Here is a 20503-nt window from a genome sequence, read left to right on the forward strand (position 1 = left end):
CTTTGACTATGTCATTCTCTTTCTTCTTGCCAGGCATCTATTTTCCACATTTGCTGGTAAGATTCTAGAGCTCTAGGTTCTAGAATCTTTTGCTGCTACTATTTTGACCCTTTGATGCACCCTTACTTGTTGTTAAGCTGCCACAGACACTTCCTACAAAGATTTTACGTGGCAGAACAAGGTACTTCATGGCAAGTCATGTGTATGGGAGCAAAAGGGGGAGGGTTCCGGTCTGCATAAAGGGGCATGTCAGGAGACCTAAAGTGTGAGGTTGGCAATTGGATATGAGAGAGCAAAAAAACAAAGGTTCAAACAAACATTAAGAACCGAATTATTAGTTTTATCAAAGATAATCCAAAAGAAATGTCCAATTAATGGATTAGTGTCGCTTTCATGTCCAATTTTGGAGAACTCATTGTTCACTGCTGGAAGGCAGGTTCTTATTAAAAAGGAGTACAAAAGCCATAATGTTAGACATTTGGGCCAATTTTAAAATTGATGTATATCTCAAGGTACTATACTGGCCTCAAGTAAAGATATGGTTCATTAATTAAAAGAGGTTGTAACAAATAGAGATACAGCATCAAACTTTACAGACTTATATCTATCTCCTCCTGTAGTGGCATGGATAAAGTTAAATCAGACAAAGTTAAATCTAGGAACATGATTTGGGAAAACATCTAGAGCAATGTAAAGAAACATACTAATTAATTATCAAAGTGTGTTAGATATAAACTTATACAGATGAGGAATTATATTGAATTTATACAATTATAATATTTATATAGTTCCTGAGGAGCTGATTAAAATGAATCCAAATATGTCAGACCTATGTTGGCATGGATGTGAAGAGAGAGGATCTTTAATACATATGTTATAGCCACAGAAATAACAGTTAACCCCTTTTTTATCCACAGCCACCTGGAAGCTTTCTCTGCTGCCTCTGTTGCAGTCCCGATGGCTGTTCTGAGAGGCCCACTTATGCCTAGCAGCGTGTAGGCTCTGTACAGAGAGCGGCCGGTGAAGCCTCAGCGGCCTACTTCTGCAGAGTAGCACTGTGCTCGCCAACCCTGTCTCCAACACTCCTCCAAAAGACCCTGGTACTTGACCAACTTCCTCTCAAATGCCTCCTCTATGCAGTCTTCCCAGGGAACCGTCAGTTCTATCAGGGCAAGCTGTTTAGAAGCCTTTGACAGAATGACGATCTCTGGTTGCAGAAATGTTGTTGCAATGTGTGCCGGAAACTTGTGTTGCTTGCCCAGATCTACCATCAGCTGCCAGTCCTGTGCAGTGGAGAGTAGGATTGTAGCAGCTCTAGGTTGTTGTTTCAGCTTCTCTCCTGCCTTGATGAAGGCAGTCTGCTTCCTGGGGGGTCAGTGGAGCTTGCTTGCTGTTATGGCTGAGGAGACACTCTTAGCAACTGCCTTCCATCTGGTCACGGTGCCAGCAGTAGCGGCCATCCCCTAGTGCCTTTGGACAGCTGCTGAGGATATGTTCAAGTTTCTTTCTCCCAGAGAAGAGTGGACAGGACAGTGAGTCAGACTTGCCCCACAGCTGGAGGTTTGAAGGGCTCGGTAAGGTGTCATATACCACTTGGATGAGTAACTTTATGCGTTCAGGCTCTACTTGCCAGATGTCAGTCCATGTCAGCCTTCGTTCCATCGCACCTTCCCATCTCATCCAAGCTCCCTGCTGCCTCATGCCTGACATCCTGCTTCTTCTCTCCTCATCTACTGCTACCCTCACCTCATCCTGGACAAGCAGTCGCCTCTCCTTGCCCTGGGCCTTGATTTATTGAGGCATTGGAAAGCAGCCCAAGCCTGATCTTCCCGTTGCCACTGCTCCCACAACAGCCTTGTGCCTCAGTCTGACTTCTGCCATCTCCAGCTCCCTAGACACTCCACTTCCTGATCTCAATGCCAGCTGCTGAAACTTTGGGATCACTGGAGTCTCTGTACTGCAGTGCTTCTCTAGTACGAGCAACCTTGAACTCTTCCGTGATGCTGTTAAATGGAAGTTGCAGAATGTTGCTCTTCCCATACAGAGCTGCACTGCTCAAGCTGCGTGGTAAGCCCAGCCATCTCCAGAGGTATCCACTGATCCTCCTCTCCATCATCTCCGCTGACTTGATGGGCGCATCACAGACCAGCAGTGGTCAGAGGATCTGAGGTAGGGTGCCATGTTGGTATATCCAGGACTTGAATTTCCTGGGTAGACCAGACTCGTCCACTCTGTTGAGCCAAGACTCCCACTCCTTGATTGATGTTTTGATGGCTGCTCCATCTCTGAGGCTGTGGTCAAAAAGTTTTCCCAAACTCTTGACAGGCTTCTCATTGATGGATGGAATCCAGGAAAAAGTGGAACTTGTCTGAGACTCTGCCTTTCTTCAACACAAGTGACCTGAATTTGGCAGGCTTGAAACTCATCCTTGCCCATTTAATGAGCCTCTCCAGCCCTTGGAGTATCCATCTGCTCCCTGGTACAGAGGATGTGGTGACTGTGAGATTGTCCATGTAGGCTCTGATGGGAGGTTGTCACACACCAGACTTGGTTGATGGGCCTCTGCACTCCACCTCTGCAGCTTTTACTACCATTTTCATGGTAAGGGCAAAGAGGATGACAGATATTGTGCACCCAGTGATGATGCCCTTCTCTAGTTAGTGCCAAGTTGATGTAATTGACCCAGAAGTGACTCTCAATCTGAAGTTGTTATAATAGTCCAGGATGAAGACCTTGATCTTGCTGGGAATATGGTGCTGATTTAGTGCAGTTTCTACCAGCTTGTGTGATATTGATCCATATGCACTGGTCAAGTCCAGCAACAATACAACCAGATATATCCTTTCCCCTCACGAGCCTCCCTAATGAGCTGGGTGACTACACCTGTGTGTTTGAGGCAGCCTGGCATCCCTGGAGTTCCTCCCTTCTGCACTGAGGTGTCAATATATTTATTCTTGAGCAGGAAGTCAGTCATGCGGTGGGACAAGATGCTGAAGAAGATCTTGCCTTCGACACTGATCAGCAAGATGGATCTAAACTGCTCAATGCCTGTGGAATTCTCCTCTTTGGGAATCCAAACTCCCTCTGCAAATCTCCATTGCTTGGCGACAACCCCCCTGCACCAAATTGTACACAGCAGCTTCCAAAGGATATGTATTATCTTTACTGTCATTCTCTTATTTCCCATTGACAATCGCTTTGCTGTTTTTTGAAACCATGGAAAGCAATATTCATTGCATGTTAGATGCCCTGCTGAGGGAGATCGATAGAAAAATAGACAGAACACATCACTTATTTTGCCTGCTTGCTTTTTCTAGTTGTAAATGGAACAGGCAGAATGTGACGGGGAACTAATGAGAAGGTCAACAAGGGAAAGAGAGAGAGATAAAGAGAGAGAGAAAGTGTTTAATTTCTGTTTTGGACCCCAGAGCAAAGACGGACACAAGACACACAGCTGTGGTTTGAATGAAATTTTCTTTAATAACAAACTTGTTATTGCCAGACACAGCAGGTTGGTAAAATTTATTGGTGACAGAGACTTTAGGGAAAAAGGTGCACAAGTGTTTCTGGGGAATGCAGGAGGGCTGGAAGCCAGCAGGTGACCTAAGTGGAGTCCACAAGTGAGTGGCGTGGTAGGTTATGGCGGAGAGGGGTGGTTGGCTGCTGGTGAACTGGCATTGAATTGGCTGAATTGTTGGCAGGTGAGCTTCCCAACAGGAAGAGGTGGCAGCACTGGAGTTGGCACACTGGGGGGGAGACACAGGAGAAATTTCGATCCAAGCAGAGAAAAAAAGCAAGTGATTGTAACTCAAAACACTAGTGGTTTAGTTAACCTGAAGTGTTCCCATGGTGTATGACAGAACAATCTGGCAAGGAGTGAGTGGAAGACCGGATTCTAATACTGAGGCTGATGATGAATGAGTTGCAGGATTGCCAGGTAATCAATGCTGTGCCACACCTCTGGTGGGAGAGAGAGTTCACACACACACACACACACACACACATACACACACACACACACACACACACACACACACATACACACACACACACATGCACAGGGAAGGGGGAGGAGACATAAGGGAGAACATACAGGGAGAACAGGAGAACTACGTTTATAGCAGCACCGTGACACCCTCTCCAAGTCCACAAAACACATGTAGACTGGTGGGTCAAATTCCCATGACCCACCCAGCACTCTTGCAAGGGTAAAGTGCTCCAAAGTGGTGGTTCCCTTTTTTGAAAAAGGGAACCACCATCCCAGTATTCCACTCCACAGGTACTGTCCCCAACCTCCACACGACACTGAAGAGGCGTATCAGCCATGACAGCTCAACAATGTCAAAAGTCTTCAGCATGTCAAGGCATATCTCATCCACACTTGGCACGAGTCTGTGGATTCTGCCGCCTCCACGGAGGACGTGTTAGTCGGGTTCAGGAGTTCCTCAAAATATTCTTTCCACTGCCCAATGACTTCTCCAGTCCGGGTCAGCAGTTCTCCTCCCTGACAGTCTGAGTTAAGCCCTGCTTCCCCTCCTGAGTTGGCGAACGGTTTGCCAGAACAAGACAGTTCCTAGGGTCACTGGGACACACAAAGCCCTTCACCACATTAAGGTGGCGATTCTTACAACAGTTAACAAAAATAGTAGTTGATAAGGGATATTTCACAGTTTGTGTATTAATTATTGCGCATGGTGAGTTGTCAGTGGTCTACTGAGTGCAGTGTTTGTTGTAAACGAGTATATTATATTTATATATTTTTGCTCTTTGTCTGTAACCTCTGGCATACTGTCCTTATGTTGTATATTTGTGTTGTTTGTTTTTGGCCTCTCCTTTTGTAATCAAAAATGGGAATTATCAGAGGCTTCTCCTATAGTTAGATTGATTGATAGATAGATAGATAGATAGATAGATAAAAAAAAATGTATTGATCCCTTGGGGAAATTCAGACAGTAGTCCAGCAGCTCACTAATGTATGCAGTTTAGATTTAATGCCATGAGCCACTGCCTTTGGCTGAGGTGTTAAACAGTCTAATGGCAGTGGGAAGAAATGTGTTGGTTAGCAGAAGTCCAGATGTGGGCCAGAGTCTAAGTCTGCACCTCTTCTCCAACACTTAACTTCCGACACAAGTGCACATCTACTGGAGTCCCAAAAAGTTCAAAAGAATCCACTGGAGGCAGTCACAGTTCAATGCAATAGAGTTTATTCTTAAAATAAGAGATAAACCCAAGCTGGCTATGAAGCCAAACTGAAAACATAATGTCCAAGCCTCTCCTTTTATACCAGTCCTCTGGGTGGAAGAGCCACCCATTTTTCTACATCATTGACTTGGAAATACGGGTGTCAAGGAAAGCCTCCAAAGGCTGCCAAATGGCGAATAGGCCCTCACCACTGCTGTCAAACCAGTTCTAATGGTAGTGGAAGAGTACCAGACTTTCCCTTCTTGCTTGACACCCTTATCTCCAGGAGTCCTCAGACCCTTTTTTAAACTTTATTCAAACCAGGTTACATGTTAACAAAAACTTCTAAACATGCAATTCTTTCTTCAATCATGAACATAGTTGATGTACTAAGTGCATAACTTCAACATTTGATATATTTTTTAGTACAGAGTACATCTTATTAATGTTGGATCACCTAACACATTACAGGGTGTATTTTGATGATGCTGGGTTACATATTATAATGCTTAATACATCTTTTGTGAAAGTTACTACAACAAAAGATTTCCTGAACTGTAGCAAGATGAGACTGAGCTGCTTCTCTGGCATGCCAGAATGTTTTTGAGAGGGTGATTGGTATTGTCCAAGATGGCCTGCATCTCACAGTGAATGCATCTCTCCACAAAATGTTTTGGTAGTGTGTTACCTGTTGTGTCTGTCAGTCTATTTAATAAATCTGGGTCCACATTGTTGTGCAGAAGTTATAGGCTTTTGCCACTTTATTGTCTGCCTCCAAACACAGCACACCAAACTCTCTAATAGCTATAGGCTAATAACCTGCACACAGGCCTCTTTGTTTCAGTTGCTGGGAATTTCAAAATAAAAGTCCTTCATAAGGCAGTATTATCAAACATTACATTACCCACTTTGGTCAGTATTTAATTCCCCAGTATAAATGCCTCAGCAGGTAATATGTCATTTCACAGAGGTTGCATCATTTTAATCCTAATATTCCTGACACATGCATTAAATGTAACCACCAGAGGGTGTCGCTGTTCCTTTGTATGTGGGAGTGTCCACAGATAATTAGCTTTTGTAAAAAGGTGCTGGATCTGATTAGTCAGATTATTGGTAAAGACGTGCTTCTCAATCCTAAACTGTGGCTTCTGGATATTTTCCCAGATGATTTTGGAACAATATTTGGTTTTTGGAAGGCTGAACTGAATGAGTTTTCACTTGAAAAGATAAAATATTTCACTTAAAAACAAACTTGATAGGTTTTGGAATATTTGGAAATATTTTTACAATTTCCTGGAACACAATGACGTACAAATTATGTTATGACTCTTCTCTGTTTGTGCCACTGTTCCACTACAGTTAAGCTCTTAATATTATTCTGTAACTTGCCACCTGTAGCTGTTTTTACAGCAAAGGTTACATAGTCTCACTTTGAAGTTCACTTTAAAAAAAATATTGGTTATTGCCACAAAAATATTGGTTTGTGGGATGACCAAATACAGACCATAGGACCCAATAGTTTTGCTATGGTCCCATCTTGTTGATATTGTACATACTGCATATATCACCCCAAACTGTTGTTTATTCGAATATTTGGAATTAACATTAAAAATATACACATATATGTTTATGTTTATTATTACATATAGTCTGTTTTAAAATATGTGGTAAATATATGTTAATATATATAATTTAGTCAGTTTTTAAATACATGAAATTGTGTAATTTCTTTCAAAATAGTTACTGTCCGCAAGAAAAGCGTTCTCCAAAGTCACCTACAGTCACATTTGGACTACAGCACAGGAGCAGTGTAGATGTAACTGTACTTCAGAGCAAGTCTGCATTCCTTTGGTTTCTTGGGAATTTGGGAAATTTGCCGGAATGTCTGTTGCTTTCTTTGCCACTAGAGTGTGCAACTGGACCATTCATTGTCAAATCCAAACCAAGACCTGATCATAGGTGCATACGAATTAGACAAGAACAGTTCCCTTTAGAAATACCACTGATAAGACACATGGTATCATTAATGCTATTTCCAGTGAGGACATGTTGGTACACCCAAAGAGAGACGTGGCAGTGAATTCATGGGCTGGGGTGTCTCAGTGGCTCATCTGTTCGAGCTTATACCATTGGGACTGAGTCATAACCGCAGTGGCCTGGGGTTTGAATCTGACCCTTGGCCCTTTGCTGCATGTCATCCCTTCTTTCTCTCCCCAGTTTTCTTGTCTCTCTCTCTCTCACTGCAGGTATAATGAAGACATAAAAGTCTCGAAAAAAAAAAAAATCATGGGCTACCAGAGAAATTCAGGTTTCCTTTGATTTAAGAAACATCATAGCTTGTCACCTGTTACAGACAGACTGCTTTTCATTCCATCTATCTAATGACATGGATGTATTTTATACAATTATAACTAAAAAGCAGAAGCACTTTAAGACTGCACTCTGTTGTCGATCAATCAATAGGTGAACAGGATCCCAGGACAAACTTTGAATGACAGCCCCTCATTTGCATAACAAAACAGACATGCATAAAGCAATGTAAAAATAAAATAGACAAATAAGTTTGCAAAAGTTTGCAAAAGCAAATTAAATCATAAATATCAGTTTATTTCACATGTTATTACTTAATTATTGTCTGACTTTATCTTTGCTTTATTATTTAATATTAGTATTACTTTTGCATCTTATAACATTTGCCACCAAAGCAACAGTACGGATAATGTTCTAGCAACAAATAATGGGTTATCCAGAAGGATGATATTATTGTGGCATTATTATGGAAATGCAATAAATTCTTTATTTCATAAAGTTATCACCTCTCAGCCAATGCTGGTGCTAAATACTCCCCATATAGTTTTGATTAGCCTATATTTATAACGAGGTCCTACAGCAAAGTTTATTCTCTTTATTATGTGGCTGTTAAAGCAATTACATCACATTGCCTCACTAGATACTCCTGGAGGTGGCTAAATCAATGGTATGTCGCAATTTCCACATTGTCAGTTGTTGATATCTGCTCAGTAACGTTATTCATAACAGTCTTTGAAGGCAGCAAATTTTCGCCCCCAGCACACAAAAGCCTCTCACCCCCGACTCTATACCGGTCACATTCCTGTTTGACCAATAGGAGGGCAGGTCCAGGGTCCCTAGAAGTACATCAAGCTGGCCAAATACAGCCTGTAGCAGACCGGAAGTTATGTGTATTTACTTTCAATATAAAAGCTTCATAGTGCTTTGCCATAAATTAATTTCTTTGATTGCTCTGGACTGATCCCAGTAGGCAGGCAGCTGACCATCAACACCGTTAGACATTAATATTTGGTTGAATGTGGTTTGTGATGTTGGGTGACCAAAATTCAATGTCAGGACAACATGTAATGCCAACATCAATTGGCTGTACAATACTGATGACAGCTGACGGTCATATTGTTTTGGTTTTAAGTTGTATTGTAACCAAACTCCAGTGAAATGAAAGTCAACACGATTTTCATTTCCAACCAGGGTGATACCTGAGTACGATCTGGCAGACCTTAACTTAACCTTAACAAACTACATCTGTGCCCAGCAGTAGTAGTAGTGGAGTTGGTTATGAGAGGTGGTGATTTTGAAATGCTGATTACTTATAGTTTAAAGGTTTCAGATGTCAAAGAATGGAAATGTCTTCACTGGACAAACTTCGCATGAGTAGATATCATATTTCAATTTCAGTGGTTAAGTGTTTGCTCATTTGTGAGGTGAAAATGCACAGATAAATTGCAGGCTGTCAGGTGTGCTCTGATGTCACAGACACACAGTGGGGTGAGCTGCAGACTGCCAGCGCTCTGATTTAATAGTGAAAGATCTTGCCATGGGTTCAGTAGCTGAATGAAAAATAATACACAAATAAGTTTTCTGATACACCATGAATTTAAAAATGAGATTGAGCATTGCTGTGACTCTGTCATGAAACTCTAGAGTTGTGTTGCCCAAATCAACAAAAGGAGAGCCACAGAATCTCTGGTGAGATCTGGAAATTGCTCACAGGAGACAGCTCACCACCTACAGTTTTATACATTTATTTTCTTGTAACATTGTCTTTAAACTTATCACCTCAAGACTCCTATGAATTAAGAAGATATTAACATGTTATTCAGAATAGAGCAGAATTGTACACTTTTCATTCCATTATAACTTTGCAGTAAAAAATTAGAGATACCCTAAATTGTTGCGATACATTTCGTCTTATTCTGAAATTTTCAACCGGATGTAATATTGTATAAATTGTTTTTGTTTGCCTCCAAAGGAAAACAGTCGGAGCGTTTTCGTCACTGTGCTGCATCTGGTAGTCGTACCCTCAGCGGCCATATGTAATTTAACCTCATTCATTCCTTTTCAGGCGCATTTCGCTCGTTTCCCTGCACAGCAGAGCGCTTTCTCTCACGGCGAGGAGCTCCGCGTCTCTCTGCGCCGCCATTCTCCTGGACGCTTCTCGGGTTGTGCCGTGGTGGCTGTCCGTGGCAGGCTGGGTGGTGACGGCACGGCGCGATGATCGAGCGACCAGAGACTGCGGTTCCCAGCGTCGCTGTAAGTCCTCTTTCATCCCAGACAGACTGCGTGCAAACGTTGACATCAGTGCTGTTTTCAGTGGGATATTCACTGAAAATCCACTTTACCCTCACCCGTGTGTTTCAGCCCCCTTCATGTATGGGGAGAACTGCATACTAAGCTCCTTTAACAATCTGCTAGCTTTAGAATATTTTGTTTGTCCACAAAGAAATATTCTTGGGTGAAACATCACTCACACCGTCTGACAAACTGATGTAGTCTACTGATAATCTCTGCATAATGTTCTGTATTTCACTGACTGAAATAGCCCACAGTAGATAGCATCGGTTCAAGCATGTATGACGCCTCCATCTCTGGAGCCTTATTCTGATACAGCCTCGCCAGCCACAAGCGTATTTTAGCATCATTTACATTCTGTTGCAATAGACTGTGTGTGGCGGAGAGCGAGTTCGCTTAATTGACGTAATTTACGATGAGTCACTATAATGTCTTGAAAATGTCTGGCCGGATTGAGGGTTCCCTGAACGTTACACAGAGCAGCATTACTCAGTTGCGGCTCTTTGCAGTTGGGATGGGCGCGTTTTCACACCAACAGTGTTACCGGGAAAGAACATAAACGAGCAGAAGTCGGGTAATGGTCCCGGCCCGCTATGGTCGTCTGACTTCATGCTTTGAGTATTGGGGCCCAGATGAGATCTCCTGTGCCAAGTTTCCATACAAAACCTGGCAATTCAGACCACCAGCAACACTAATAACGAAAACAGTGGAACACTGCTTGCTGCACTGCATTTGAAACGTGACAGTAATGGCTGAACCACAGTTAGCAATGAGTGATCACCAATCACACAACACAACTGAGATCATGTTTGTACTGTATCTGTTACTGATCCAATCTGAGGTGATTTCTTGACACTACATTAAGGCACTGGTCGGCAACTGGCGGCTCGCGGGCCAAAACTGGCCCGCCAGCAATAATATCTGGCCCGCCAGATTATTTTGATAATCAGACTTTTTAAATTTTATAATATGGAACTGACAGTTTCACATTAATCTGTAGCTAATGTCGAAATAGAGAATCTCCTTCCTCCTCAAGACGCTCATTATAATTTTATCCACCTTGAGAGTGAGTGACAGGCACAACCTGTCACATCAGGAGCAGCGCACAGCTGGTTCTACAATAGACCTGTCACACAATCACTTCCTATTTAGCGATTTTGTCTACAAAATAAAAGCGCAGGAATGTTCGTTTTTGTTTTTAGCTTTTACTATGGAAATTTCTGACAGGAAGTTCCAAAGGTTCTGTCGCTTGCTTGATAGACCTCTGAAATAGCAGAGATGATGTGATATGAAAAAAATAACATCAGTTCAATGAGTCAGTCAAACGTATATATGTGACTGTGGCCACAAAATAAAGTAAATTTAAGTTACATTTTTATCTTTCTTAAAATTAGGCTTTGATTATGTTCTGGCCCCACATGTAATATGTTAGTTAAAAAATGGCCTTGCAGACCCCTGCACTAAGGGCTGGACATACACACTATGCTCAGACGGAGAGATAGTGAAGACACAGCGGGCACAGTGTGCTCACCGCTAAAAATAACACAAGGAAAAATTACACAAGCACTGTTTTCAAACAATTTATGTCCTCCCTCTGCAGCTTTAAGTGATGCAACATTTGTTACAGAACTAATATAAAATATGTAATAAATAAAACTTTAAAAACAGCTGGTGAAGCACTGACTTGGCCCCAGTATCAGTTGCTGAATACATGGGGGTGGTGGACTTAGCAATATAGATGATGTCAGTGAACAAGGCAGCTACTATCACCACTGGGTGGACGGGGGGAGGGGTTAACATGAATGTATGGACTAGCTCGCCTTCCTTTCTCTCATCCTCCGTTACTTCCCCTTTTAAATCCCCTGCCTGTGTTTCTCCATTAGTCACCTTCTTGTGGAAAAAAACATGTTCATTAAAATACATTTCGAAAGAGGCAAGTGCTGTTGCAGCGTAGCATACATTACAGGGACACAAGTACTCAAATGGAAATGTGACCTTTGAAGCTTATTGTTTGCCCTGTTGTGTGCTGCAGATGAGGCCTGGGCGATATCTGAAATTTAATATCTCGGTTCAGTCCAGGCCAAATATGGTGACATTACTCAATATGGACCCAAGAATACAGCAGGCACAAGATTCCAGTAAATAAATGTGTTTCTTCATCCATACTCTCACGAACATGCATACTGTATATTGATGCATTCACACACTTGCACACCTACACATCTACACACACACACACACAAACCCACACACACTTAGAGAGCCAAGACACCCTGCATTAATAATTTTTTTCCCCGTAGCTAAATCACCAACCCAGTGTGTTACAGTTCCCTGTGCTGCCTACAGTGCAGTTTAAAGGAAATAGACAGACCATCAGAGGTGGAACCTTATGTAACACGCTCATACACACACACACACACACACACACACACACACACACACACACACACAACTTGTGTGTGGGTGGATCAAACATGGAAATGGTGGAAAGTGCTTCAGGCTTGTTTGGAGAAGTTACGCCTGCTGTCAAGCTTCATGCATCAGAGAGTATTGATGAGGTGCTGTGTGTCCATAACATCCACTGGTGAGGTTGTTGTGTAACCTACTGCTTCCTGAATGTCACACTCAACAGTGGGAAATGAGGAACATACAGTAGAATGTAGTGTTAGGCTCATAGTTGACATTTACTAAATATCAATATTGGCAGTTACTGTCTTCCACTTCTGGTGTGACAGAAGTTGCTCATCAGTTACAGCTACAGAGACACAGCCCTGACATCCTGAAACAGTCCTGGTCCTGTAGGTGACCCTGGAAGACACAGAAAACCGGTCACTTCAGCAACCTCCAAAATCAACATTAGTTTGTGTCGCTAGGAAACAGCTTCCATATTTGATCTGTGTTTGTAATTGTGAAAGACATAAGTCTAACCTTTGTTATGAAAGATGACTCAGTGCTGACACATACACTTGCAAAAGACATACAGCATGGCCAAAAGTATGTGGACATGGAAACATTACATTAGCCATATGGGGCTGTTGGACATCACATTCCAAAACCATGGACATTAATCAGAGATTTAATCGCCTCCACTCCTCTGGGAAAGCTTCTCACCAGATCCTGGAGTGCATTTTCACTTTGACTGTCTGAAGTGTTATTGTATGCAGCAGCATTAATAGATGCTGTTGTTGGAAATAAGGGGCCAGAACCAAAAAGAACAGACCAAAAGTCCCAAAGCTCACTGAAGTATGTCAGTGTCCACATACTTTAGTGTACTTTCTCCTGACATCTTTGTGCACTTGACCTCAGTGAGTCCATGGAACAAGGCAGATTATTTCAATGAAATCAAGAAAATGTGCACGAGCTCAGTGAAGTTAATATTCATTTAAAATGTGAAGTTTTCGTGTCATCACAAGCTCTGTGTTTTTCCACATCTTGAAAAGATTCAACATCTGAAGAATTGAATTGTTAAATGACATGACATGACGTGATGTTGCAGTGCACATTAGTCCCACGTCCAGTTTCAGTCCAAATCCAAATTATGGATTTGGACTGAAACTGGCTGAATGGCCTGTTTCCTGTGCATCTGTGTATGAATGTGGTCTCCCTCAGTGAGACTGGTGTCCTTAAAGGTCCGTAACATTCAACAGTCCCACTTGTTGTTGTTCACAATTAACTCACAGTGGATAACTTCCTCTCATCTGGTGACTTCACATTCTTGTCTATACACAGGGGTCCCCAGTCTGAAGCGGTTACTGTCAGTGAAGACAACACATACACAAGAAAACTGTTTTTTGGGAGAAAGTAAAAGCAGACTGAAGATTTACACTCACTTCATTTATTGGTTAGCAGAGTTTGGAATGAAAGTTTTTTTCACCATTAAATAGTATAAAGATAAATACTGTATTACAAAGAAAAGCAGCAAATCCTCACATGTGAAAAGAAACTGCGACAGATCATTTAAATAATTTCAAAGGTTTTTTTTTTGTTTTGTTTTTATCCTGTGGAGCAACTATGTGGTAATAGTTTCAGCACTAGACTTTTCTAAATTCCATTTGAATCTTTTCACAACCTTCTGTGGCCATGTTCGCTCACAGAGAAGCTCACTCCTTGTCCTCATGCAGGATTTAGAATTGGTCTTGATTTCAGCTGGAGGTAGTTTTCTACTCGTCCTATCAGCAGACCTCTCATCACAGTGTTGCAGCTCTCCATTGGTGCCATGCATGACAGAGCCTGAGAGGCCAGCAATCAATTACGTTTGTGTCACGCAGTGTGCAGGACAATGCGCTGTGACTGGGGGTGGTTGTTATCTGACAGCAGGCTGGGAGATCGAGAGAGGCAGAGGGAGGAGATGGGGAAGGGAGGAAGAGAGAGAGCGATACCTTGGTGGTAAAGAGCAGCTGGAGGAAAGCCTGGCTGTGATTTGGACTGAGATTCACTACCTTCAGCCTGACCTGTCCTGCATGAGGGACACGATGGATATGATTCAACATGTAGGGAGACTGGATTTGTCTGTGTCTTCATCCACTTATGTTTCTGCATTTCTGTTTTGAGGATTAGATCTGGTTCATTCACTGACTTACATTACATTTACTTGTTTAAATGGACTTTGGCAGTATTGACTCCACTTCCTATTCCCATGCTCCTCAGGGAAAGCCTGTTATTTCTCTCTGTGAATCTGCCCCCACCTTTCCTCCCCTTACAACAGCCCTTCTCCCCTCTTGTACTTAACCCAGCTGTACTTTGCTTTAAAGGGGCTTTGTCGCTGCAGGACACAGAAATGCTAATTGCAGGTTCACAAAAAACAAGATTTTTGTCACTTCATGACTGTGTCTTTCTGTGTGCAGCCACATTTTTTCTGCTGTGTAACTGTTTACACACATGTAAAATACTCACAGAAATATGAGTTTCTGTGTGTGTTTACATGCACCTGTGTGTTGATAAGGCTCTTTTGCCAAAAGGCTGTTTAAGCAGTTACAGGCCTATATTCTGTGTGAAAGGTTTACATTTTTTTTAAGTGTATGTTCATGCTTTGTTGTTCCTGCATTAAGAAAAACTCTCTCTCTCTCTCTGTGTGTGTGTGTGTGTGTGTGTGTGTGTGTGTGTGTTTTCATTCAGCAGCGGAACCTGGAGGGCTATGTGGGCTTCGCCAATCTCCCCAACCAGGTGTATCGGAAGTCGGTCAAAAGAGGTTTTGAGTTTACGTTAATGGTTGTAGGTAAGTTGGAAGATGTACATCAGACCCATGATTGAGGACGTGAGTGTGTGTATTTGCTTCTGTTCTTGTGCAAATGTACACAGGTTTGCTCCTAAGCCAAACCTGTGTATGCACACCCGTACATCTGTCTCTGCCCGCTCCTCAGTGTGTGTTTCCATTCTTGTGTGTGTGTGTGAGGGTCATCAGCGCAGCTTGAAAGGCAGTGAAGCATGTGAGGCACCCAGTGCTGACCTGACAACTCAGAAAGCAAAACTTCTGCTAACCCCTGGTCCTCTACCACCGAAACTGGCCTGCAGTCCATTGCAATTCATTTAGCAAGGGAGTTAGTTAGTCACAGGCACACTCACTCAGTTTGCATCTGAACGCTTGGTGGAGTGTAGCTTGGTGAGGCTAGCTCCGACCTGTGGGTTTGCTGCTAAGTGCTTTGCGTTTAGGTGATATTTCAGGCTTGACGTGCTCCGATGAGATGAAAATTCCTTCGAGCAGTAACTGCAGAGAAGGGTTTTCCTATCAACAGAACTATTTGGCCGTTTTTGAAATGTAAAAGTTCAGTTAATGGGGCCAAGCAGGGTCATCTCGTTCGCCTCCATCATCATCATCATCATCATCACCTTCTTCTTCTTCTTCTTTTTCTTCTTCTTCTTCTTCTTCTTTGGAACGCGATTAATCTGCATTAATTTTTTTAACCAGTTTTTTTTTTTGTGAATAATTAATCAAAATTAAGGCGTTATTTTGACAGCTCTAATAATTAAATACATAAATAAATCCAAAATAAATAAATAAAAATATTGGTCATGAAAAAAATGTTTTTTCTGTATTTTTATATTTATTTATGTATTTCTACATGTATTTATTTTATATAGTTATTCATTTATTTATTTGTGCATTTTTGTATTTATTTCAGCATTTATTTATTTATGTATTTCAGTGTCTGTATGTTAATTAGGTGACGTTCTGCCTCAGGCTAAAGTCAGATTGGGTTGGATAGCGATTGGATTGATCTGCTCCTGCTGCCTGTACGGGCTCATAGGAGCTTTGCCTTTCCAGTGTTGTCAACTTAACAACTTTGACACTAGAGTTGGCGACCTTCCAGACCTTTTTAGTGGAGTTTTATTTATTTATTTATTTTTATTTTGTTATATTTTTTGCAGTGACTTTTGGATCAAACCCTAACTTTTCCTTAAAAGAGAGTCTCAGTAGAGCCCCGTGAGACGCACCTCTTTCTGCGCTCAGTCCATACAGCAGCTGACACAGAGCTTCTAACTTTCTCTCTGGCGTTTCTTACATGTGCTACTCTGCTGTCTTCTGTTTACAGATTGTGTCACAACCAATCACACTTTTTTTTTTTGTTCATATGGAGTGTTTGTTTGCTCCGGCTTTCCCTCCTCTGTTTGTCTTTGTCCACTGTGTTGGACTGCAGCTGCTGACGGTGGTTCTTGGGGCTTTCCTTTCTGGAAAATAAATAAATACACAATACAATAGACACACACACACACACACACATACTTGTACTTCTGTCTTTGTGAGGACACTCATTGACATAATGCATTCCCTAGCCCCTTACCCTAACCTTAACCATCACAACTGAGTGCCTAACCCTAACCCTGACCCTAACTTTAACCTAAACCTAATTCTAACCATAACTCTAAAACCAAGTCTTAACCCTCAACATGTGATTTGAAGGTGTCTCAAAAAGTGAGGACCGGCCAAAATGTCCTCACTTTCCCAAAATGTCCTCACTCTGTTAGTAAAATACTTTTTTTGGTCCTAACTATGTAGCAACTACAAGTACACACACCACACATACATACACACACACACACACACACTCTTAGACATTAGATCAGTGTTGCAATGCACCATGCTCTGGAGCCTGTAATGAACAGATATGGATTGTGCAAAGTCCTGTGTGGCTGTTCAACTGTTACACATATCTTATATTATTGATATTGGCTTCTTTCCACTTCCTGTATACATTAAATGTTGGCAGTGCACTGTTCAGTTGTACTAGATACAAAAACTCAAATGTTAGATTGGGACTCTAAAATTTGATTGTGACATGTTCACATTGCACCATATTTTCCATTTCAATCAGATGTTGGCTCTGGGTGTGAGCGCCACATCTGCCACATACACCTCCCTGCTGCTGGCAGCACTGGGCAGTTAAAAGCTCTCTATGCAGTGTTTTCTTTTTCTGTTCCCTGCAGAGACATTCAGACCTGAAAGGATAGGTTCACAGGTTTTATGATGCCCATGTGAACATCGCAGCTGGTTTTGCAACATTAGTCATTAGTCATATGAATATGACTTAAGAAACTTATTCATATTCATACTGGCCATTAAGAGATTTGTTTCCACATCAGTTTCAGTGTTATGTGGATATCTGTCCACCATAGCTCAGCAGGGGAAGACTGTCCGGGGAATGTCAAACTAAAACCTAAGGCTTCATCTTAATAGTCAAGCAAACAGAACTCGATGAGAAGAGTCTTAGTCGACCAAGTTCTGATTGGTCGGTTGGTGGCAGGTTTGTCAGTCAGTCACAAACAGACATGATTTACATGGCTAGTCCCTGTGGTTATTAGATAATAATATAACTGAGCGTCTTGGCTTTGTCTAACTGAGCGTATTTAGTAATACAACAATAAATGGCACTTGGAGACAAACAGCAACAACAGCTTCTTTATTTTTCCTCACACATGTGCCACAAGCTGGAGTTGACCGCAACTTCTGCCTTGGGGCAACTCTTAGTCTGTTACAGTAATTGCATACTCGTAAGTCCAAGGTGGGATCATCTCAAGAGGCTAAAGTTAAGGTGACATGAAAACTTTGCTTGAAAATTAATGGCATCATAAAATAAAAAAACCATCCTTTCAGTGTTGGATAGTTGGACTGGTCTTTGTGTCTGCTCCTTCAGAAATGGTCTGGGTTTGGCAGGTTCTCTACTGTTTTTTTTTTTGTTTTTTTTTTTGCTGGTCTTAAACCCAGTTCCAGCCACTCCATTTAAACTGCTTTAAAAGGTCATAAAGCTAACTGTGTATCTTGTGGAGACCCCAATCTCTTCAGTGAGAGGAGACATAACACAAAGAGGCATCCAGCATTTATTATCTCAGCCTGGGATTTTAGCTTCCTGTTTAGTAAACAGCCACTGTAGAAGAGTAGCAGGAGGGAGACAAAGACAGAGCGATGGCTTCGGAAAGCACTAGAGAGAACCACAGTGAACCAGATCCTGTTTCAAGCCTTCTCACAAACCAGCCCCTCTGTCTGTCCCCCCAGCTTTCTTGGCTCTCAGCCCCACATACCCCAGCTGATCCAAATTTCACACATAACAAGTGTGAGGGGCATACCAACACAGGGTATGTTTATAGATGTGGATCAGAGGAAAGGTTCTCAGCTGGAGATTGTTCATCCCAACTCTGGATGTTTTTCTGAAAGCTCGACTTTCGATAAAAGAAAAATATTTGAAAAAAACTGAAAACATGTCGGTGTTTCCTGTGGATGGAGAGTTCGGTGTGGAGGCTACCTTCAACACTTCATTGTTCTGGAGGACCCATCTCAAGTATTTATATTCATTCATTCTGGTCCACTCCGCTTTGTTGTCATTTAATCCTTTCCAGCTGTTGTTGCATATGGTGTGCCACAATAAAAGACCCGTCAAGAAATGAAGACTTTCTGTCTACTGAAACACTAGAGGGCTTTTAATTTGAAATGAAGAAATGTTTGTTTTCCTCCTGGATCTACAGTGTGCAGCAGAATGAAGGCTAACTTCAGCACTGCTATCATAGTGTGATTTGACTACTTTTAGACCTGTTGCAAGAACCATCCCCCTTTTTGTCAAGGCCTCAATTTGAGTGACCAGTCAACTAGTAGACATTGTTGAGCAAGTGTTGTTATTGTCATATCCTGTACTGTGTCTTACCTGGAAAGAGTCGTTGCAGACAACCGTGATGTTGTGAAACACATCAGGATTGATGTACTCCAACAGCATCCTTGTCCTATGCGCAATGGTGCAACAAAGGCCTGTGATAATAAAGTAAAAGTTAAAATAAGAGAGACAGAGAGAGAGGGAGATGTCTCATAGCAGAACATTTCAGATGAACAGATTGTAATGGTGTCCAGCTGTAATAGTGTTTTGGACTGCAGCGAGCTGCACTGGGGCCTCAGAGCCAGGCCTGCAGAGGGTTGCTGGGCGGCGATCACTGCAGTGTGCATGGAGGTTACATCTCTGTCTGATGGTCAAGGTGGCTGTAGAGTTTGGAGCCGGGCGCCACAGAGCTGGAGCGAGATCAACAACATGACATCTTTTGTTTATTTGATTTTATACATCTGATTTTTGCACTAAGGTGCTTTATTCTGTTAACAGAATAGTCAGCAGTGCTTTTATCAGTCGAACAGCTACATTCAGCTTACATTTTGTTTCCAGCAATTCTCAAACCAGAGAACTCTGATTTTAATCATGGTAAAGTTCTATTTCATTGGTTGCCTTTCAATGATGTCATATCCTCTGAGTACCTGCATCAGTGTTGTGGTTGTCTGCCAGAAGCTCAAAATGGACCTTTATCCAGTTTTAAACTACATTTTTAAGATATGTGGTTTTCAGCTACATATTTTGACCAGATGAAGGATTTTAGTCCTCGGACATCTGGATCTTGAATTATGAGAGAAAAAAGCTGAGCAAATATTGTTATAGAGACGAAGAGACCTCTGTGTATAATTCTGCTGCTGGTACCAACATCCAGCATCAGAATATCTGGTTCATAAGTTATCAAAGAAACAATGGAAACAAAGTTTAGCAACAGTCTCAGCTCCTGGCCCTTCCCTGACGTCTCATGTTCACTGTATAGGGTCAGTAAATCACTGACTTTTAATGTGAAAGGGTTTTTTTCACTGTCGTACTGGTTTTAATCACCTGGTCTGTTTGTTGTGGAGAGGAAGCCACTGTCACCCAAGTCCAGAATATGTCTGTCTTTTTTTTTTTTTTTTTTTTTTTTTTTTTTTTTGGCTTTTTCATACCTTTATTGGATAGGGCAGATGAGAGAGACAGGAAATGGGGAGGCAGAGAGAGGGGGAATTGATATTCGGGCAGGTGCTCTACCAACTGAGCTAAACACTGCCAGAATATGTCTTTCTCCATCACCGTCTCATCTTTACAGGTCGATTTATCCATTTGACCTGTTGCACCACAGTAATGTTCTGTCTATGTCTGACATATAAATGATAAAAATAATAAAATCCAAAAATAATAAAACTTGATCAAGTGCTGTCTTTTGAGTTGCTATCAAAGGGATAGTTCCAGGATTAATGTCTACAGTCCACCGTCTAAATCTTCCTCTGGATGCTCAGGAATGCTGAGGAGATATTAATACATCATCCTTGGTCACAGCATTTCTTCTCAAGCTAAACTCAGACAACTGAGTGAGCGCTAGTGTTTGGAAATGATACGAGATTTACAGAGGAGAGTCGGTCACCTGTGCACCTGCTTGTTCATGCAATTGTCCAATCAGGTAG

General features: G+C 41.9%; 1 protein-coding gene across 4 annotated transcripts in view; it reads left to right on the forward strand.

Moving 5' to 3' along the window:
• The first annotated feature begins 9448 nt into the window (after window positions 1-9448).
• Window positions 9449-20503, forward strand: part of septin15 (septin 15) — a 54830-nt gene continuing 43775 nt past the window's right edge. Inside the window, exons 1-2 of one of the 4 annotated variants that reach the window (XM_071489340.1) lie at window positions 9449-9744; window positions 14899-14998. In XM_071489340.1, coding sequence (XP_071345441.1) covers window positions 9706-9744; window positions 14899-14998 — 139 coding nt within the window. In that variant the 5' untranslated portion in view covers window positions 9449-9705. Of the gene's footprint in view, window positions 9745-13988; window positions 14274-14898; window positions 14999-20503 lie in introns of those variants that run through there. The other 3 variants (XM_071489348.1, XM_071489322.1, XM_071489332.1) reach the window with 3 other exon arrangements.

Source organism: Trachinotus anak, unplaced genomic scaffold, assembly GCF_046630095.1.
Source record: "Trachinotus anak isolate AG129_WGS33_773 ecotype Australia unplaced genomic scaffold, CSIRO_AGI_Tana_v1 ptg000002l, whole genome shotgun sequence".
NCBI lineage: Eukaryota > Metazoa > Chordata > Actinopteri > Carangiformes > Carangidae > Trachinotus > Trachinotus anak.